Raw genomic sequence first — 22,838 nt, 5'->3', positions numbered from 1 at the left:
AAAACTGAAGGCACTTTTTGGCCAACCCAATATATTTAAATAAAAGGCTTAACCAAGGCTCACTTGGCACCTGGATGCACCTAACCAAGGAACAGTGACATGCCAGTCATAACTAAGTGAGCACCTGACTTCAGGACAGTTTGACTAGACACTAACTGAGAGGGAGGGCTTGGGTTAGGGGTGATCGAAGTGGCGGTGTTAGCAACAGGCCATGGAAGTCCAGGGTGGACCAGTAACTGGCATCAAGTGGGTCTAACCAAAGAATATAGGGGGCTTCCCTGGTGGCGCAGTGGTTGAGAGTCCGCCTGCCGATGCAGGGGACGCGGGTTCATGCCCCGGTCCGGGAAGATCCCACATGCCGCGGAACGGCTGGGCCTGTGAGAGAGGCCCGCGTACCACAAAAAAAAAAAAAAAAAAGAATATAGGGACTTATTGGGTGACTGGCCAGAGGGAGAGAGAACCAAGGCATAGGTCACCAAGACAAGGATCGTTTCTGGACCCTCACAGAAGATCACAGTATCAAGAAACAATTATTAGAAGGGTTAAGAGACTAGACAGGATCATCAAAAATACATGATGCAAGGCCTTCCCTGGCAGTCCAGTGGTTAGGACTCCATGCTTTCACTGCCAAGGGCCCAGGTTCAGTCCCTGTTTGGGGAACTAAAATCACAAGCCGTGCAGCAGGGCCAAAAAACCCCCAACAAAACAAAAACATGATGCAGAGCCAATTAATTACTGACCTTAGATACCTTCTACCTAATGATCTCAGGTCCTGTGGGCGCGACATAGAGATGGGAATGAAAAGAATTGTTACTGGGCTTCCCTGGTGGCGCAGTGGTTAAGAATTCGCCTGCCAATGCAGGGGACATGGGTTCGAGCCCTGGTCCGAGAAGATCTCACATGCTGCGGAGCAACTAAGCCCATGTGCCGCAACTACTGAGGCTGTACTCTAGAGCCTGCAAGCCACAACTACTGAAGCCCACGTGCCCTAGAGCCCGTGCTCCGCAACAAGAGAAGCTTCCGCAATGAGAAGCACGAGCACCGCAATGAAGAGTAGACCCCGCTCGCCACAACTAGAGAAAGCCTGCAAGCAGCAACAAAGACCCAAGACAGCCAAAGAAAATAAATTTATTAAAAAAAAATAATAGTTACTAGAGATCAAATAGGATCAAGCAGGTGAAGGAACTTTATAATTCATGAATTACTTATGTATGTTAAATGAAAATGAGGATGACTTCCTAATGTCTTCTTTCCTCACTTCTGCCATTTATGCCACTTGGTTTCCTAATCACCAGTTGACCACTGACCCGTTCTTCTCGCCAAGATATTCTCGCTGTGAGCCTGATCTGCAAGGTGGTCCCCTTAGGCCGAGCGCTGGCCCAGAGCTTCACACTGACTGTGGGGCCTGTTTGTGAGTTTCTGGGTTTGGTTAACCCCCATGCACTCTGGTTCATGGAACCAAGATTTGGCCTACTGTTGGTACTTTAACTTCTTGTAGGAATGGTGCTCTACAGTGATCTTACCAGTTTTTCTCCTCGGGGGCTAGAACTTCGCCTCTGACCACAGGCTTGTGATTAGGGCCCTACCTACTGACCAGACCTCTTAGCTGCTGACTCCACCTGTGTCTAAGCTTACTAAAACATGGCTTCCTCACACCTGCCTCACCCTCCTATTGACTTTATCATCAACTTGTCTGAACTGTTTTGACTTTTCCCACCAATTTGAGGTTCTGGGCTGATTTCCCTTTTGCTTTTCAACTACCAGGCAAGTTTAGATCTAGATGTTGGCCCCTTCCTGACTGCCCTGTCCTCCCATGTTTATCTTTGTTTGTTTGTTTGTTTGTTTCTTTTTGTTGGTGGTGGTGGTTTTGTCCTCCGGTATTTAAACTGTCAAAATTCAGCCCCCCGCCTCCTTTTTTAATTGCGATATTCACCTTATTTTGGTGTTCTAGAACCAAACACACAGTATCTCAGAGGTTTGCCTGTATTTATTTATTTTTTAAAGCAATATTTTAAAAAAAATTTATTTATTTGGCTGCATCAGGTCTTAGTTGCGGCGCACAGGCTCTTCATTGTGGGGCACGGGCTCTAGAGCGCATGGGCTCTCTAGTAGTGGTGCGCAGGAACTAGAGTGCACGGGCTTAGTTGCCCTGTGGCATGTTGGATCTTAGTTCCCTGACCAGGGATCAAACCTGCGTCCCCTGCATTGGAAGGCAGATTCTTAACCACTGGACCACCAGGGAAGTCCAAATCAGTATTTTTTTTGATTGAAGCATAGCTGATTTACAATGTTGTGTTAATTTCTTCTGTACAGCAAAGTGATTCAGTTATACATATATATACATTTTTTAAAATATTCTTTTCCATATAGTTTATAATAGTATATTGAATATAGTTCTCTGTGCTATACAAGTAGGACCTTGTTATTTATCCATCCTATATATAAAACCTTAAATCTGCTAACCCCAGCCTCCCACTCCATCCCTCCCTCAACTCCCTTCACCTTGGCAGCCACCAGTCTGTTCTCTATGTCCCTGATTCTGTTTCATAGATAGGTTCATTTGTGTCATATTTTAGATTCCACATATAGGTGATATCATATGGTATTTATCTTTCTCTTTCTGACTTCACTTAGTATGATAATCCCTACTTGCATCCATGTTGCTGCAGATGATATTATTTCGTTCTTTTTTATGGCTGAGTAATATTCCATTGTATATATGTACCACATCTTCTTTATCCATTCCTCTGTTGATGGACATTTAGGTTGTTTCCATGTCTCGGCTATTGTAAATAGTGCTGCTATGAACATAGGGGTGCATGTCTTTTTGAATTATAATTTTGTCTGGATATATGCCTAGGAGTCGGGTTGCTGGATCATATGATAATTCTATTTTTAGTTTTCTGAGGAACCTCCATACTGTTTTCCACAGTGACTGTATCAACTTACATTCCCACCAGCAGTGTAGGAGGGTTCCTTTTTCTCCACACCCTCTCCAGCATTTGTCATTTGTAGACTTTTTAATGATGGCCATTCTGACCCATGTTAAATAGTACATTGTAGTTTTGATTTGCATTTCTCTAATAATTAGCAACTTTGAGCATCTTTTCATGTGCTTATTGGCCATCTGTATTTCTTCTTTGGAGAAATGTCTCTTTATGTCTTCTGCCCATTTTTTCGATTGGGTTGTTTGTTTTTTTGTTGTTGAGCTGTAGGAGCTCTTTGTATATTTTGGAAATTAAGCCCTTGTCAGCCGCATCATTTACAAATATTTTCTCCCATTCTGTAGGTTGTCTTCATTTTGTTTATGGTTTCCTTTGCTGTGCAAAAACTTCTAAGTTTGATTAGGTCCCATTTGTTTATTTTTGCTTTTATTTCTGTTGCATTGGGAGACTAACTTAAAACATTGGTACAATATATGTCAGATAGTGTTTTGCCTGTGATCTCTTCTAGGAGTTTCATGGTGTCATGTCTTAAGTCTTTAAGCCATTTTGAGTTTATTTTTGTGTATGGTGAGAGGGTGTGTTCTAACTTCATTGATTTATTACATGGGGCTGTCCAACTTTCCCAGTACCACTTGCTGAGCCAGAGGAGGAAATGCCAGAAAGGATAAAAGAAAACCAGGTTTTCCTCTGACTTTTTCTTAGGGGTTTCTTCCCTTTCTCTTTTAAATATTATATTTCCCCAGGGTTCTGTCAGTGACTCTCTTTTCCTTTCCACCCTCTTTTCTTTGCACCTAATACACTTTCAGTCTCATCCACTGTCATGGTTATCAGTTATAAAATTGTGCTGATGACTCCCAAAAACACACTTCTAGTGAAAACGTGTCTTTTGAACTAGAGTCCTAAGTCCATCATGACATTCTGTAGGCACCTCAAACAAACTCTCTTCCCTCCCAAGCCTAGACTTCCTATTGTATTCCTCATGTTGGTGTCTGGCACGACCATAAACCTAGACAAAATCTTGTCTTCCTAGTCTTCAATTTTACCATTTCTATCCGTTTAATCTCCAGACCCCGTTCTAGCTCTTAACTTTCTCTAAAATCCATACCCTTCTCTCAAGTCTAACTGCCACTGGACTGTAAGCTTCTGAGGCAGGAATCACACACGTAGGGTTTACTGTGTGCGATGTGAGGTCCATGCGTTAGCCAGCATGTGGTCAGTGCTTAGTATGTGTTGAATGAATGGATGGAGGCGAGTGCCTTGGCTCAAGCGGTCATTGTTTTCACCCAAATTACAGCAGTATTTCCCTAACTGGCCACTCTGCTTTTAACTTCCTTTCAGTGTATTGTCTATACTGCCACTGGTGTGATACGTCTAAAATACAGGAAAATCTGTAAATAATTTAATGTGTATTTCTGTGAAATATAAAGTCTTACAAAAAGTCCTAACCTTGGGATTCCCTGGTGGCGCAGTGGTTGAGAGTCCACCTGCTGATGCAGGGGACACGGGTTCATGTCCCGGTCTGGGAAGATCCCACATGCCGTGGAGCGGCTGGGCCCGTGAGCCATGGCCACTGAGCCTGCGTGTCCGGAGCCTGTGCTCCGCAACGGGAGAGGCCACAGCAGTGAGAGGCCCGCGTATCGCAAAAAAAAAAAAAAAAAAGTAACCACTATACCATTACCACAGCTAAAAATTTAACAATTATGCTTTCCCTTTTTTTCCCAAAATAAATGGATTTTGTCTTTGCCTTACGAGAAACAATTATTCTTGAATATCATCAACTATCTAGTCAGCATTCAAATTTTCAGTTTTCTCAAAGTTTATTTTGAAAGTTATTTACAGTTTTTAAGAATTTAGTTTCCAAATGAAGTCTGTACATTGCAGTTGGCTTACATTTCTCTTAAGTTCTTTTAATCTCTTTGTTTTCCTTCCATCTCGCTCTTTTTCATCTGTTGAAGAAACCGACTTGTTGAAGTGGGAGTTGGACCTAGTGATCATTCCTAGATAGATGATACTTTTCTCTTAGGCTCCTTGTTTTTAGGGTTCTGAAATTTTCTTTTTTTGCTGCACCATGCAGCTTGTGGAATCTTAGCTCCCCGACCAGGGATTAAACCTGCGCTCTTGGCAGTGGAAGTGCAGAGTCCTAACCACTGGATCGCAAGGGAATTCCCTGAATTTTTCATTGTACGCGTTCCTTCCTGCATCTGTGGATTTGTGTTTCTCCTTCCTGGAGAGAGAAACATGCCCATGCTGCCTGTTTCCTTTCCCTTTTCTCTGTAACCTTTATCCCCCTCTCTTCTATTCTCCTTCCCTTCCCACCCCCTTCAGTAAATGATAGAATACAGTGTCATGTGATGTGAGCTAACTGGAGTTAAGTGAGCTTTCTTAAAAAAGGATTAAATTATCAAAATATAGTTAGAGAGTAAAGTAAAGTCAAATTCTGAGAGTCTCGTACCTAAACCTTTAGGTTCTTCCCTTCACCAAAATGTGAAGACTGAATTGGGTAGAAGCGTTGACCTCATGAATAGCTACGTAAAGTTAAAAAAAATATTTTTTAAAGAGTTTTACTACGTCCTTGTCAATGTTGTGTTTTCTTCCTAGATCTCCTCATATTTTGGATTCTGGCAATGTTATGATGAATGACACTTTGACATCAGATGTCATTGGTCGGAGAGTCGAAGTTAATGGAGAACATGCAACAGTGCGTTTTTCTGGCGTTGTCCCTCCTATGGCAGGTAATTTATGATTTGTGTGTGTGTGTGTGTGTGTGTGTTTATGTTTATTTTGTAGTTTCTGGGTAGGCTTCTCAGCAGTGCTTTATAACACCAGTTTTGAGGAAACTAACAACCAAGTTATATATACCTCTGTTATACAGTTGTTTTCTTTCTGTGACAATATCCTGTGATATCCATGGCTTTATTTGATTACACACTTATCTAATTATTCAGTGTTGCTATTTTATATTAAGTCAACCTTAAAATATCTTCTGAGTAAACTTTAAACACTAATTAAAAATCTTGAATTCCCATAATCCTAAGCTCAAAAATGAAGTAATATTTGTGGAATTTCTCTTATCATTAATCCATGTGTATGTTGTAGTTTAAATTGATATAAAAACAATTTTGTGTTACCGTTTTTAACTTACGATTTGGTATATATTTATCTGTTTCTGTAGCGTCATTTTACTTGTATTTCCTTTTTTATTGAGGTATAATTGACATAATATTAGTTTCAGGTATACAACATAATGATTCAGTGTTTGTATACATTGCAAAACTATCACCACAATAAGTCTACTTCACATATATCACCACACATACTTATACATTTTTGAGAATTTTAAGATCTCTCCAGGACTTACTTATTTTATAGCTGGAAGTTTGTACCTTTCGACCCCTTTCACCCATTTTAGCCACCTCCATCCTCCACCTCTGGCACCACCAATCTGATCTGTTCTCTGTATCTATGTGTTCTTTTCTTTCCTCCTCCCTCCCTCCCTCCCTCCTTCTCTTCCTTCCTTTCCCCTTTCCTTCCCCTTCCTTTCTTGTTTCTTTTATTTATTTATTTATTTATTTTGTGAATTTTGAGTATTATTTTTGCATTTATATATATATATTTTTAACATCTTTACTGCAATATAATTGCTTTACAGTGGTTAGTTTCTGCTTTATAGCAGTGAATCACTTATACATATACGTATATCCCCATATCTCTTCCCTCGTGCGTCTCCCTCCCACCCTCCCTATCCCACCCCTCTAGGTGGTCACAAATCACTGAGTTGATCTCCCTGTGCTATGCGGCTGCTTCCCACTAGCTATCTGTTTGACATTTGGTAGTGTATATATGTCCATGACACTCTCTCACTTCGTCCCATCTTACTCTTCCCCCTCCCCATGTCCTCAGGTCCATTCTCTACATCTGCATCTTTATTCCTGTTCTGCCCCTTGGTTTTTCATAACCATTTTTCTTTTCTTTTTTTTTTTTAGATTCCATATATATGTGTTAGCATACGGTATTTGTTTTTCTCTTTCTGCCTTACTTCACGCTGTATGACAGACTCTAGGTCCATCCACCTCACTACAAATAACTCAATTTCATTTCTTTTTATGGCTGAGTAATATTCCATTGTATATATGTGCCACATCTTATTTATCCATTCATCTGTCAGTGGACACTTAGGTTGCTTCCATGTCCTGGCTGTTGTAAATAGAGCTCCAGTGAACGTTGTGGTACATAACTCTTTTTGAATTATGGTTTTCTCAGGGTATATGCTGAGTAGTGGGATTGCTGGGTCATACGGTAGTTCTATTTTTAGTTTTTTAAGGAACCTCCAAACTGTTCTCCATAGCGGCTGTATCAATTTACATTTCCACCAAAGGTGTAAGAGGGTTCCCTTTTCTCCACACCCTCTCCAGCATTTATTGTTTGTAGATTTTTTCATGATGGCCATTTTGACCAGTGTGAGGTGATACCTCACTGTAGTTTTGATTTGCATTTCTCTAATGATCAGTGATGTTGAGCATTCTTTCATGTATTTGTTGGCTATATGTATTGTTTGTTGACTATATGTATATCTTCTTTGGAGAAATGTCTGTTAAGGTCTTCTGCCCGTTTTTGGATTGGGTTGTTTGTTTTTTTGTTATTGAGCTGCATGAGCTGCTTGTAAAGTTTGGAGATTAATCCTTTGCCAGTTGCTTCATTTGCAAATATTTTCTCCCATGCTAAGGGTTGTCTTTTCATCTTGTTTATGGTTTCCTTTGCTGTGCAAAAGCTTTTAAGTTTCATTAGGTCCTATTTGTTAATTTTTGTTTTTATTTCCATTTCTGTAGGAGGTGGGTCAAAAAGGATCTTGCTGTTTTTTATGTAATAGTGTTCTGCCTATGTTTTTTCTAAGAGTTTTATAGTGTCTGGCCTTACATTTAGGTCTTTAATCCATATTGAGTTTATTTTTGTGTATGGTGTTAGGAAGTGTTCTAATTTCATTCTTTTACCTGTAGCTGTCCAGTTTTCCCAGCACCATTTATTGAAGAGGCTGTCTTTTCTCCATTGTGTATTGTTGCCTCCTTTATCAAAAATAAGGTGACCATATGTGCATGGGTTTATCTCTGGGCTTTCTATCCTGTTCTATTCTATCCTGTTCCATTGATAGCTACACAGCCTTCTTGGTGGCTATAGCAGCAGCCTTAGCGTCTCATGGGTCTCCTTTTTGTATCCATTCAGCCAGTCTGTGTCTTTTGGTTGGAGCATTTAATCAATTTACATTTAAGGTAATTATCGATATGCATGTTCCTGTTACCATTTTCTTAATGGTTTTAGGTTTGTTATTGTAGGTCTTTTCCTTCTCTTGTGTTTCCTGCCTAGAGAAGTTCCTTTAGCATTTGTTGTAAAGCTGGTTTGATGGTGCTGAACTCTCTTAGCTTTTGTTTGTCTGTAAAGGATTTAATTTCTGCGTCAACTCTGAATGAGATCCTTGCTGGGTAGAGTAATCTTGGTTGTAGGTTTTTCCCTTTCATCACTTTAAATATGTCCTGCCACTCCCTTCTGGCTCGTAGAGTTTCTGCTGAAAGATCAGCTGTCAACATTATGGGGATTCCCTTGTGTGTTATTTGTTGTTTTTCCCTTGCTGCTTTTAATATTTTTTCTTTGTATTTAATTTTTGATAGTTTGATTAATATGTGTCTTGGTGTGTTTCTGCTTGGATTTATCCTGTATGGGACTCTCTGTGCTTCCTGGACTTGATTAACTATTTCCTTTCCTGAATTAGGGAAGTTTTCAACTATAATCTCTTCAAATATTTTCTCAGTCCCTTTTCCTCTTCTTCTTCTGTGACCCCTATAATTCGAATGTTGGTGCATTTAATGTTGTCCCAGAGGTTTCTGAGAGTGTCCTCAATTCTTTTCATTCTTTTTTCTTTATTCTGCTCTGCAGTAGTTATTTCCACTATTTTATCTTCCACGTCACTTATCCATTCTTCTGCCTCAGTTATTCTGCTATTGATTCCTTCTAGAGAATTTTTAATTTCATTTATTGTGTTGTCCATCATTGTTTGCTTGCTCTTTAGTTCTGGTAGGTCCTTGTTAAACGTTTCTTGAGTTTTCTCCATTCTATTTCCAAGATTGTGGATCATCTTTACTGTCATTACTCTGAATTCTTTTTCAGGTAGACTGCCTATTTCCTCTTCATTTGTTAGGTCTGGTGGGTTTTTATCTTGCTCCTTCATCTGCTGTGTGTTTTTCTGTCTTCTCATTTTGCTTATCTTACTGTGTTTGGGGTCTTCTTTTTCACAGGCTGCAGGCTCATAGTTCCTGCTGTTTTTGGTGTCTGCCCCCAGTGGCTAAGGTTGGTTCAGTGGGTTGTGTAGGCTTCCTGGTGGAGGGGACTAGTGCCTGTGTTTTGGTGGATGAGGCTGGATCTTGTCTTTCTGGTGGGCAGGACCACGTCCAGTGGTGTGTTTTGGGGTGTCTGTGACCTTATTATATTTGAGGCAGCTTCTCTGCTAATGGGTGGGGTTGTGTTCCTGTCTTGCTAGTTGTTTGGCATAGGGTGTCCAGCACTGTAGCTTGCTGGTTGTTGAGTGGAGCTGGGTCTCAGCGTTGAGTTTGAGGTCTCTGGGAGAGCTTTTGCTGTTTGATATTACATGCAGCTGAGGGGTCTCTGGTGGACCAATGTCTTGAACTCAGCTCTCCCACCTCAGAGGCACAGGCCTGACACACCGCCGGAGCACCAAGACCCTGCCAGCCACATGGCTCAGAAGAAAAGGGAAAAAAAAAAGAAAAGGAAGGAAAGGAGGGGAAGGGAGGAAAAAATAATTAAAAGAAAGAAAGGTATTTAAAAAATTATTGAAAATTAAAAAACTAAAAAGTAATTTAAAAAAAAGAAAGAGGGAGTAACCAAACAGAAAAGCAAATCCACCAATGGTAACAAGCGCTAAAAATTATATTAAAAATAAAGAAAAATGGACAGACAGAATGCTAGGAGAAATGGTAAAAGCTAAGCTATACAGAGAAAATCACACAAAGAAGCATGCACATACATACTCACAAAAAGAGAAAAAGGAAAAGAATATATATATATCTATATGTTAAAAAGAAGGAAGAGAGCAACCAAATCAGTAAATAAATCGAATGATAATAAGCTCTGAATACTAAACTAAGATAAACATAAAACCAGAAACGAATTATATGCAGAAAGCAAACCCCACGTCTACAGTTGCTCCCAGAGTCCACCACCTCAATTTTGGGATGATTCGTTGTCTATTCAGGTATTCCACAGATGCAGGGTACATCAAGTTGACTGTGGAGATTTAATCCACTGCTCCTGAGGCTGCTGGGAGAGATTTCCCTTTCTATTCTCTGTTCACACAGCTCCTGGGGTTCAGCTTTGGATTTGACCCGCCTCTGCATGTAGGTCACCTGAGGACATCTGTTCCCTGCCCAGACAGGATAGCGTTAAAGTAGCAGCTGATTAGGGGGCTCTGGCTCACTCAGGCCGCCGGGAGGGAGGTGTATGGAATGCGGGGAGAGCCTGCGGCGGCAGAGGCCACGTGACGTTGCACCAGCCTGAGGTGCGCCGTGTGTTCTCCCGGGGAATTTGTCCCTGCATCCCGGGACCCTGGCAGAGGCAGGCTGCACAGGCTCCAGGGAGGGGAGGTGTGGATAGTGACCTGTGCTCGCACACAGGCTTCTTGGTGGCGGCAGCAGCAGCCTTAGCATCTCATGCCCGTCTCTGGGGTCCGCACTGATAGCCGCAGCTTGCGCCCGTTTCTGGAGCTCGTTTAGGCAGTGCTCTGAATCCCCTCTCCTCGCACGCCCTGAAACAGTGGTCTCTTGCCTCTTAGGCAGGTCCAGACGTTTTCCTTGACTCCCTCCCGGCTAGCTGTGACGCACTAGCCCCCTTCAGGCTGTGTTCACACAGCCAACCCCAGTCCTCTCCCTGGCGGGTGAGCAGACAAGCCTCTCGGGCTGGTGAGTGCTGGTCGGCACCCATGTTCTGTGCGGGAATCTCTCTGCTTTGCCCTCCACACCCCTGTGGCTGTGCTGTCCTCTGTGGCTCTGATCTTCCCCCCTCCACTACCTGTCTTGCCAGTGAAGGTCCTTCCTAGTGTGTGGAAACTTTTCCTGCTTCACGGCTCCCTCCCCCTGGTGCAGGTCCCGTCCCTATTCTTTTGTCTCTGTTTTTCCTTTTTTCTTTTGCTGTACCCAGGTACGTGGGGGAGTTTCTTGCCTTTTGGGAAGTCTGAGATTGTCTGCCAGCGTTCAGTAGGTGTTCTGTAGGAGTTGTTCCACATATAGATGTATTCCTGATGTATTTGTGGAGAGGAAGGTGATCTCCACGTCTCACTCCTCCATCTTGAAGGTCTCTCCCCCTTTCCTTTCCTTTCCTATCCCTTCCTTTCCCTTCCTTTCTTTTTTCTTTTCTTTCTGAGGGTCGTCCTTTCGTCTTGTTTGTAGTTTCCTTTGTTGTGCAAAAGCCTTTAAGTTTCATTAGGTCCCATATGTTTATTTTTGTTGTTATTTCCATTACTCCAGGAGGTGGATCAAAAAATATCTTGCTGTGATTTATGTCAAAGAGGGTTTTTCCTATGTTTTCCTCTAAGAGTTTTATAGTGTCCAGTCTTACATTTAGGTCTCGACTCCATTTTGAGTGTTTTTTTGTGTATGGTGTCAGGGAGTATTCTAATTTCATTCTTTTACATGTAGCTGTCCAGTTTTCCCAGCACCACTTATTGAAGAGACTGTCTTTTCTCCATTGTATATCCTTGCCTCATTTGTCATAGATTAGTTGACCATAGGTGTGTGGGTTTATCTCTGGGCTTTCTTTCCTGTTCCATTGATCTATATTTCTGGTTTTGTGCCAATACCATATCGTCTTGATGACTGTAGCTTTGTAGTATAGTCTGAAGTCAGGGAGTCTCATTCCTCCAGCTCCATTTTTTTCCCTCAAGACTGCTTTGACTATTCAGGGTCTTTTCTGTTTCCATACAAATGTTAAGATTTTTTTGTTCTGGTTCTGTAAAATATGTCATTGGTAATTTAATAGGGATTGCATTGAATCTGTAGATTGCTTTGGGTAATATAGTCATTTTCACATTATTGATTCTTCCAATCCAAGAACGTGGTATATCTCTCCATCTGTTTGTATCATCTTTAATTTCTTTCATCAGTGTCTTATAGTTTTCTGCTTACAGGTCTTTTCTCTCCCTAGGTAGGTTTATTCCTAGGTATTTTATTCTTTTTGTTGGAATGGTAAATGGGAGTGTTTCCTTAATTTCTCTTTCAGATTTTTCATCATTAGTGTATAGAAATGCAAGAGATTTCTGTGCATTAATTTTATATCCTGCAGCTTTACCAAATTCATTGATTAGCTGTAGTGGTTTTCTAGTGGCATCTTTAGGATTCTCTATGTATAGTATCATGTCATCTGCAAACAGTGACATCTGCAAACAGTGACATCTGCAAACAGTGACTTCTTCTTTTCCAATTCGTCTTCTTTTGATTTCTTTTTCTTCTCTGATTGCCATGGCTAGGATTTCTAATACTGTGTTGAATAATAGTGGTGAGAGTAGACATCCTTGTCTTGTTCCTGATCTTAGAGGAAATGCTTTCAGTTTTTCACCTTTGAGATGTTTGCTGTGGGTATGTTGTGTATGGCCTTTATTATGTTGAGGTAAGTTCCCTCTGTGTCCACTTTCTGGAGAGTTTTTATCATAAATGGGTGTTGAATTTTGTCAAAAGTTTTTCTGCATCCATTGAGATGATCATATGGTTTTTATTCTTCAGTTTGTTAATATGGTGTATCACATTGAGTGATTTGCATATATTGAAGAATCCTTGCATCCCTGGGATAAATCCCACTTGATCATGGTGTATGATCCTTTTAATGTTTTTTTGGATTCTGTTTGCTAGTATTTTGTTGAGGATTTTTGCATCTACATTCATCAGTGATATTGGTCTGTAATTTTCTTTTTTTGTAGTATCTTTGTCTGGTTTTGGTATCAGGGTGATGGTGGCCTCATAGAATGAGTTTGGGAGTGTTCCTTCCTCTGCAGTTTTTTGGAAGAATTTGAGAAGGATGGATGTTAACTCTTCTCTAAATGTTTGATAGCATTCACCTATGAAGTCGTCTGGTCCTGGACTTTGTTTGTTGGAAGATTTTTAATCACAGTTTCAATTTCATTACTTGTGATTGGTCTGTTCATATTTTCTATTTATTCCTGGTTCAGTCTTGGAAGGTTATACCTTTCTAAGAATTTGTCCATTTCTTCCAGGTTGTCCATTGTATTGGCATAGAGTTGCATGTAGTAGTCTCTTAGGTTGCTTTGTATGTCTGTGGTGTCTGTTGCAACTTCTCCTTTTTCATTTCTTTTTTTTTTTTTTTTTGGTTTTTGGTTTTTTTGCGGTGTGCGGGCCTCCCACCTCTGTGGCCTCTCCCGCTGCGGAGCACAGGCCCTGGTCGCGCAGTCTCAGCAGCCATGGCTCATGGGCCCAGTCACTCCGCGGCATGTGGGATCCTCCCGGACCGGGGCATGAACCCATGTCTCCTGCACAGCAGGCGGCCTCTCAACCACTGCGCCACCAGGGAAGCCCTCTTTCTTTTTTTTTTGCATTACGAGGGCCTCTCACTGTTGTGGCCTCTCCTGTTGCGGAGCACAGGCTCCGGACGCGCAGGCTCAGTGGCCATGGCTCACAGGCCCAGCCACTCCGTGGCATGTGGGATCTTCCTGGACTGGGGCATGAACCCGTGTCCCCTGCATTGGCAGGCGGACTCTCAACCACTGCGCCACCAGGGAAGCCCTCGTTTCTTATTTTATTGATTTGAGTCCTCTCCTTTTTCTTGATGAGTCTGGCTAATGGTTTATCAGTTTTGTTTATCTTCTCAAAGAACGAGCTTTTAGTTTTATTGATCTTTGCTGTTGTTTTCTTATTTTCCATTTCATTTATTTCTGCTCTGATCTTTCTGATATCTTTCCTTCTGCTGACTTTGGGTTTTGTTTGTTTTTCTTTCTCTAGTTCCTTTAGGTGTAAGGTTAGAGTGTTTATTTGAGATTTTTTTTGTTTCTTGAGGTAGGCTTGTATTGCTCTAGACTTCCCTCTTAGAATTGCTTTTGCTGCATCCCATAGGTTTTGGATCATCGTGTTTTCATTGTCATTTGTCTCTAGGTATTTTTTGATTTCCTCTTTGATTTCTTCAGTGTTCTCTTGGTTATTTAGTAACGTATTGTTTAGCCTTCATGTGTTTGTGTTTTTTACGTTTTTTTCCCTGTAATTCATTTCTAATCTCATAGCATGTGGTCAGAACAAATGCTTCATATGATTTCAATTTTTTTAAATTTACTGAGGCTTGATTTGTGACCCAAGATGTGATTTGTCCTGGAGAGTGTTCCATGCGCACTTCAGAAGAAAGGGTTATCTGTTGTTTTTGGATGGAATGTCCTGTAAATATCAATTAAATCTCTCTGGTCTATTGTGTCATTTAAAGCTTGTTTTTTCTTATTAACTTTCTGTTTGGATGATCTGTCCATTGGTGTAAGTGAGGTGTAAAGTCTCCCACCTTTATTGTGTTACTGTTGATTTCCTCTTTTATAGCTGTTAGCAGTTGCCTTCTGTATTGAGGTGCTCCTATGTTGGTTGCATGAATATTTATAATTGTTTTATCTTTTTCTTGGATTGATCCATTGAGCATTATATAGTGTCCTTCCTTGTCTCTTGTAACATTCTTTATTTTAATGTCTATTTTATCTGATACGAGTATTGCTACTCCAGCTTTCTTTTGATTTCCATTTGCATGGAATATCTTTTTCCATCCCCTCACTTTCAGTCTGTATGTGTCCTTAGGTCTGAAGTGGGTCTCTTTTAGACAGCATATATATGGGTCTTATTTTTGTATCCATTCAGCGAACCGTGTCTTTTGGTTGGAGCATTTAATCCTTCACGTTTAAGGTAATTATCGATATGTATGTTTCCATTACCATTTTCTTAATTGTTTTGGGTTTGTTTTTGTAGGTCCTTTTCTTCTTTTGTGTTTCCCACTTAGGGAAGTTCCTTTAGCATTTGTTGTAGAGCTGGTTTGGTGGTGGTGAATTCTCTTAGCTTTTGTTTGCCTCTAAAGCTTTTGATTTGTCTGTCAAATCTGAATGAGATCCTTGCTGGCTAGAGTAATCTTGGCTTTAGGTTCTTGCCTTTCATCACTTTCAGTATATCGTGCCACTCCCTTCTGGCTTGTAGAGTTTCTGCTGAGAAATCCCCTGTTAACCTCGTGGGAGTTCCCTTGTATGTTACTTGTTGTCCTTTGCAACTTTTCTTGCAAAGAAAAGTGATTTTTCTTTGTTTTTATTTTTTGCCAATTTGATTACTTTGTGTCTCGGTGGTTTTCTTCTTAGGTTTATCCTGTGTGGAACTCTCTGTGCTTCTTGGACTTGGGTGGCCACTTCCTTTCCCATGTTAGGGAAGTTTTCGACTGTAATCTCTTCATATATTTTCTTGCATCCTTTCTCTCTCTCTTCTCCTTCTGGGACCCCTGTAATGCGAATGTTGTTGCATTTAATGTTGTCCCAGAGGTCTCTTAGGCTGTCTTCATTTCTTTTCATTCTTTTTTCTTTAGTCTCTTCCGCAGCAGTGAATTCCACCATTCTATCTTCCAGGTCACTTATCTGTTCTTCTGCCTCAGTTTTTCTGCCATTGATTCCTTCTAGTGTAGTCTTCATTTCAGTTATTGTATTGTTCATCTCTGTTTGTTTGTTCTTTAATTCTTCTAGGTCTTTGTTAAACATTTCTTGCATCTTCTCAATCTTTGCCTCCATTCTTTTTCCAAGTTCCTGTATCATCTTCACTGTCATTATTCTGAATTCTTTTTCTGGGAGGTTGCCTATCTCCACTTCATTTAGTTGTTTTTCTGGCGTTTTATCTTGTTCCTTCATCTGGTACATAGTCCTCTGCCTTTTCATGTTGTCTATCTTTCTGTGAATGTGGTTTTTGTTCCACAGGCTGTGGGATTGTAGTTCTTCTTGCTTCTGCTGTCTGCCCTCTGGTGGATGAGGCTGTCTAAGAGGCTTGTGCAAGCTTCCTGATAGGAGGGACTGGTGGTGGGTAGAGCTGACTGTTGCTCTGGTGGGCAGAGCTCAGTAAAAGTTTAATCTGCTTGTTTGCGAATGGGTGGGGCTGGGTTCCCTCCCTGTTGGTTGTTTGGCCTGAGGTGACCCAACACTGGAGCCTACCCAGGTTCTTTGGTGGGGCTAATGGCGGACTCTGGGAGGGCTCACGCCAAGGAGTATTTCTCAGAACTTCTGCTGCCAGTGTCCTTGTCCCCACAGTGAGCCACAGCCACGCCCCGCCTGTGCAGGAGACCCTCCAACAGTAGCAGGTAGGTCTGGTTCAGTCTCCTGTGAGGTCACTGCTCCTTCCTCTGCATCCCGATGCACACACTACTTTGTGTGCGCCGTCCAAGAGTGGAGTCTCTGTTCCCTCAGTCCTCTCGAAGTCCTGCAATCAAGTCCCGCTAGCCTTCGAAGTCTGATTCTCTAGGAATTCCTCCTCCTGTTGGCAGACCCCCAGGTTGGGAAGCCTGACGTGGGGCTCAGAACCTTCATTCCAGTGGGTGGACTTCTGTGGTATAATTGTTCTCCAGTTTGTGAGTCACCCACCCAGTGGTTATGGGATTTGATTTTACTGTGATTGCACCCCTCCTACCATCTCATTGTGGCTTCTCCTTTGTCTTTGGATGTGGGGTATCTTTTTTGGTGAGTTCCAGTGCCTTCCTGTCGATGATTGTTCAGTTAATTATGATTTCGATGTTCTCGCAAGAGGGAGTGAGAGCATGTCCTTCTACTCCACCATCTTGAACCAATCAGTGAATATTTAAAGTCAGCTGATGAGCAACCTTAATTGTTAATTAAGCAACATTGTGTACCAGGTGCTTTTACATATGCTCTCCACTTTGAACAAGAACATTATTACAACTCTAACATTATAACAACAACTCTAAAATATAGATGTTATTTGTCCCATTTTTGTCGATGAGGAGACCAAGACTCAGGTCTCAAAGCTTTCTTATAAAGAGCTGGGATTTAAATCTCTGCTTTAGAACGCATACCATTTCTGTTCCATTGCGTCTCAAGAATATGAATATTTTAAAATTCTTGACACATATTGCCAAGTTGCTGTCTGAAAGTATTGGGTCAATGTCCAGTTCTTGGAAATTTCTAATACCCCAGTGTTCTGGGAAGCAGACTTAGATGGAGATTCACATTTAGGAAGTTTATTGTTCAAAAATTGTATTAGGGAGTACTCTTAGGATTGATCCTAATGAAAGGGAGTGGATTGGGCGGAGGGAGAAGTTGGACTGTGATTATTCTAAATAAGGGTTTCAGCTGACCCCATGGGGGAACGCTGAAGATAGGAAGGCCCTTCAGAGTCTTTCATAGTTGAGGTATGATAATCTTTCACTGGGTTCTGGTTGCCTTAGGTAGGAGGTGTGCTCTGGGGCAAGGTGCTTTTTTCAGTGGAGACAATTCTAAAAGAGGGCCCACACTTGAGTGCTAACTGCCAAAAGCCAGTACGCCCAGCAGCTCGGGGGAATAGGTTCCAGTTCCTAAAGCCAGATTGGAGTGGCACCTCACAAATACAGTAACTTAGATGGAAACTATTTATTGATAGTTTAGCAAATCTGATGTGTTATATATTACTTTCCTTTATTAAATTGCCTGTGATTTTGATAGTCTCTTCATGTATGTATTATCAGACATTTTTCCCCCTGAAAATTATAATTCTGCAAAGCGAGAACTACTGCATATTTACTCTTCATTAATTATATCATTGTATGGGGCATTCTTTCCATTACTCTACCTCAGTTGGTGCTACTCTTGGGTTTCTTTTAGAGATCACCTGTGGGATTGGTACAAAGATGCAGAGAAATTCAACACAGATTTAGTACTTACTCCTGGGGTTACTTCACTGGATATTGTTACAGGGCTGTTGTGACAACTAAATGAGCTAAAGGCTTAAAGGCACTTAGACTAGTTACTGGTGTATGCTGAGCACCTGGAACTGCCGTGCCTAGCACTCCAAGTCCCTAGTAGGTGTTCAGTATGTTTGTTGAATGACTGAATGATCTCTCATCCAGTGAGGTAGACAGCATCATCCCTGTTTTCTGGATGAGGACACTGAGGCACAGAAAGTTTAAGTAGACCTGGTTAGGAATTGATGAGGCAGAATTTAACCCAGGTGCTCTGCCTCTGCACCCCTGTGCTGAGTAAAATGCTGAAGAAACACAAAGTAAGGGCGTATCTGGAGCTGTGAAGGGTTAACAGTGCTCAGGGAGGTGTCAGTTCAGGGGAAGGAATGAAGGTAGTGGGGATTGATCTGCTGCTGTGTGCTAGCGATTTCTGTTTTATCTCCTTTAGGGCTGCAGTGGGCGGAGCTCTGAGCACAGATTCCCAGCCCTAACCAGTTGGTGCCCCAGGTGGTCACAGGGCCGGGCACTCCTGCAGGGGATCTGGGCAGGGCCTCTAGAGCTGGCTGGGCTGTTTGCTAAAGCACTTTAGTCCCCTCTGCCTAGGATGATCCTCAGCTCCTCCCAGGCCTCTCCTTCAGGCCCCCCAGTTAAGTCCAAGCGGGTGGCTCCCCCTGCTGTCCGCAGGCTCCAGGTACGATCTCTGGGTGGGCCTTCCTGCGTCTGGCTGCCACTTGGGGGATAGTCACTGTTCACAAAAAAAAGCTTCACGCCTTTACTTCAGTTCTTCTGTTTCTAAAGTCACAGTATCTGAACGTTTGACAAGTGTGCCTCCGTACTTCAGAGGACCAGGCGGCACCCAGACCCATGGAGGCAGAGCCACAGCCAGTGGGTCCCGTTCCTCAGTCCACCCACGCCCTCTGCACCTGCTCCGCCAGGCTGCTTTCTCTGGGGAGCTGGTTTTGTTCTGTTGCCCTTCAGCAGGAGCTGAGGGAAGTCAGTTGTCTGCAGCTGGGAGATGGAGACTTCTTTGCCTTCTCCTCCTGGGAGAGTCCAGCTTCAGTGCTGGGCAGATGGGGAGCGAGAAGGGTGGGTGGGAACCAGGCCGCTCAGGGCCCTGGGACATGCTCTCTCCCGAGCTCTGGAACCTGGAAGAGTAAGGAGGACCCCGGGAGACCCCACGTGCAGCATAGGGGTGGCAAGCAGCCCTGTATGGGGGCCCAGAGGCCCAATTCCTCTGGCCGCTCATGCCGCTGGACTTAGAATCACTCCCATAACGCCTCCCTTCGCCTCAGTGTAAACAGCCGGCTGTACGCTTCACTTCAGCTAGCGGTGAGCTCCCTCACCACCCCCTTGGGGCGGCGCTGATCCCAGCCCCTCCGCATATTCCCGAGGGTGGTCCTGAGGCTCAGAGGGCTTCCTAGCAGACAGCCTTCATTAAACTGTGAAACTCCACAAATCTGCTTCACCCCAGGAAAGCAGGGGCTGACGCCTTGGCCATCCCATAGACACTGCAAAGCAGAGTATGCGGGCCCCGTGGGGAGTATCAGATCTTCTGGAAGCCTTGCTGCTGTGTTTTCTTTCTCTTAGTATTTATTAACATAAAACGTGACCATAGTAAAAATACAGTACAAAAGGGCTTATTCTGAAAGGAGCTGTGTCCATCTGTGGGTGTTTCTTCATTCATTGTCTTTGCTGTATTCGAGGTTAATCCTGCTCAGTCTGAGTTCATAGTGTTTCTTCAGTTATGAGAAGTTTTCTTCTAAGATACCTTTGGTAATTTGACCTTTTTATTTTACCTGCCTTTTTTTTTTTTCTGGCAGTCCTGTTGGTTGGATACAGGATTTCCCGCATTGATTCCTTTTTTTTCTTCCTTACAATTTATTTGTTGAAAAAATTATGCTGTTTGTCTTGTACAATTTCCCATATTCTGAATTTTTCTGGTTGCATTCGCATGATGTCATTAATACGTTTTTCTGTCCCCTGCATTCCCTGTAAGTTGGTAGTTATGTATAGGCTTGATTAGATTCAGGTATGATATTTTATTTTTTGAATTCTCTATAGGTGATGTATAGTTGAGTCGGGTCTCTTTTTGCTATATGGTAGCAGCTGTTGGTGTATATGGGCTTGTAAAGCCCATATTTGGCTTGTAAAGTGGTGACATTCTGATAATTTCTCATTTGGGCTTGTAAAGTGGTGACATTCTGATAATTTTCTTTCTTTTATCATCTTTCTTCTGGTGTATGAGACAAGTAGCTGGACAAATTATGTCATGGAAAACTTCCCCGTGTTAATTACTTACTTTCCAAAATAATTGAGTGACTGAAAGGCAGGATGAATGTTTGATTCTTTCCTTATTTATCAGTCTTCATGATAATGAGTTGATGCACTAGAAGACTAGTGAACTTAAAAACAGTCTTTATAAAGTCATGGGTTTAAACATATTTGATAAATTTCAGTCCATTGCTGTTATTATTCTTATTGATTGCTCAAATTATCCCATCTTTGGCAAGTAGAAACCCTTTCAAACTGGCTCCTCAGTACTTTTGATGTGACCCAATGATTTTTGATAGTTTCCTTATTCCTCCTAGGATAAGGAAACTATCAAATGTGCAAGGTTTATCATACATGTGTTTTGCCTCACATCACAATCAGCCATTTCTCCAAGAGCCTGATTTTTTTTCTAAGTGGCAAATAGCATTTGGAGGCCTCAATCATTTTTTTAAAAAATAAATTTTTTATTTTTATTTTTGGCTGTGTTGGGTCTTTGTTGCTGCGTGCGGGCTTTCTCTAGTTGCGGTGAGCGGGGGCTACTCTTCCTTGTGGTGCGCGGGCTTCTCATTGCGGTGGCTTCTCTTGTGGAGCACGGGCTCTAGGCGCGTGGGCTGCAGTAGTTGTGGCACATGGGCTCAGTAGTTGTGGCTCGCAGACTCTAGGGTGCAGGCTCAGTAGTTATGGCGCATGGGCTTAGTTGCTCCGTGGCATGTGGGGTCTTCCCGGACCAGGGCTCAAACCCGTGTCCCTGCATTGGCAGGTAGATTCTTAACCACTGTGCCACCAGGGAAGCCCTGGAGGCCTCAATCTGAGCTCTAAGGGTGCTTATTGCTATTGGGTTGGTCATTGTTTCTAGGCCTTTTTTAGTGGGCAGAGCTATATTTGTAGGATTAATTCCTAGAAGTAGAATAGATTTAAGGAGGCCATGTGTACTTTTTTGGTACTCATTATAAAATGTTTCAAACGTACAGAAAAGTAAACAGACTAGTGTAGGAAGCACCTGGGTATGCTTGTTATGTCAGTTTAACAGTTGTTAACATTTTGCCATATTTGCTACATTTCTTTTATTTTTTGCTTAAGCATTTTAAATTAAGTGATGTACGTAGTGGCGTTTCATCCCTAAATACTTCACTGTGCTTCTCTAAAAAATAAACACATGGGGCTTCCCTGGTGGCGCAGTGGTTGAGAGTCTGCCTGCCGATGCAGGGAACACGGGTTCGTGCCCTGGTCCGGGAAGATCCCACATGCCGCGGAGCGGCTGGGCCTGTGAGCCACAACTACTGAGCCTGCGCGTCCAGAGCCTGTGCTCCTCAACTTGAGAGGCCACGGCAGTGAGAGGCCCGCGTACCACAAAAAAATAAATAAAAGATAATAAAAAATTAAAAAAACACATATACAAAATATTATGTATATTTTACACTTAAATTTTGGTTCATGTTGTCATATTGGTGAATACAGTTCTTTTAAACCAATAAATAAACCAGGTTATTGAAAAACTGTGTCCTTATTAACCTCTTGGTTTACAGTCCTTGAAAATTAGTCACAAGGTAGAGTAGGTACATTCTTTAACTTGGGTCATCATATGGCCCTTCAAAGTTACAGGTCTTTTTTTTTTTTTTTTCCAGGATGCAGGTACCCTGACCCTCAAAAATGTAGGTTTTTTAATCTGCTGTTCATGCCATCAGAATTCCATGCTAGATTTTTTCCATTTTTAAAAATTTTTATTGTATATTGGAGTATAGTTGACATCAAAGTGATTCAGTTATACATATACATGTATCTGTTCTTTTTCAGATTCTTTTCCCATATAGGTTTTTACAGAATATTAAGTAGAATTCCCTGTGCTATACAGTAAGTCCTTGTTAGTTATCTATTTTATATATAGTGGTGTGTATATGTTAATCACAACCCCCTAATTTATCCCCCCCCACCTTTCCCCTTCGATAACCATGTTCGTTTTGTTTTAAAATATTTATTTATTTATTTGGCTGCATGGGGTCTTAGTTGCAGCAGGCAGGCTCCTTAGTTGCAGCACATGGGCTCCTTAGTTGTGGCATGTGGGCTCCTTAGTTGTGGCTCATGGGCTCCTTAGTTGTGGCATGCATGTGGGATCTAGTTCCCTGACCAGGAATCGAACCTGGGCCCCCTGCATTGGGAATGTGGAGTCCTGTCCACTGCACCACCAGGGAAGTCCCCCCTTTGGTAACCATGTTTGTTTTTGGAGTCTGTGAGTCTGTTTCTTTTTTTTCTTTTTAAACATCTCTATTGGAGTATAATTGCTTTACAGTGTTGTGTTATTTTCTGCTGTATAACAAAGTGAATCAGCTATGTGTGTATATATATCCCCATATACCCTCCCTCTTGCATCTCCTTCCCACCGTCCCTATCCCACCCCTCTAAGTGGTCAGAAAGCTCTGAGCTGATCTCCCTGTGCTATGCGGCTGCTTCCTACTAGCTATCTGTTTTACCTTTGGTAGTGTATGTATGTCAGTGCTACTCTCTTACTTTGTCCCAGCTTACCCTTCCCCCTCCCTGTGTCCTCAAGTCCATTCTGTACGTTTGCATCTTTATTCCTGTCCTGTCCTTAGGTTCGTAAGAACCTCTTTTTTTAGATTCCATATATATGTGTTAGCATACGGTATTTGTTTTTCTCTTTCTGACTTACTTCACTGTGAG

The 22,838-nt window shown here is 42.1% G+C and overlaps 1 protein-coding gene across 7 annotated transcripts in view; it reads left to right on the top strand.

Annotated features, from left to right (window-relative positions):
• Positions 1 to 22,838, top strand: part of TBCE (tubulin folding cofactor E) — a 118,976-nt gene that overhangs the window by 27,994 nt on the left and 68,144 nt on the right. For all 7 annotated transcript variants that reach the window (XR_010936031.1, XR_010936032.1, XM_067711047.1 and 4 more), the window contains exon 2: positions 5,544 to 5,677. Coding sequence is in view for 5 of the 7 variants with exons in the window: in XM_067711047.1 (XP_067567148.1) it covers positions 5,575 to 5,677 (103 nt within the window). In the remaining 2 variants the exon portion in view is untranslated. The remainder of the gene's footprint in view (positions 1 to 5,543; positions 5,678 to 22,838) is intronic.

This window comes from Pseudorca crassidens, chromosome 16, assembly GCF_039906515.1.
Source record: "Pseudorca crassidens isolate mPseCra1 chromosome 16, mPseCra1.hap1, whole genome shotgun sequence".
In the NCBI taxonomy this organism is placed as follows: domain Eukaryota; kingdom Metazoa; phylum Chordata; class Mammalia; order Artiodactyla; family Delphinidae; genus Pseudorca; species Pseudorca crassidens.
Note: the sequence above shows the minus strand (reverse complement) of the source record. Positions and strands in the feature narration are given on the sequence as shown.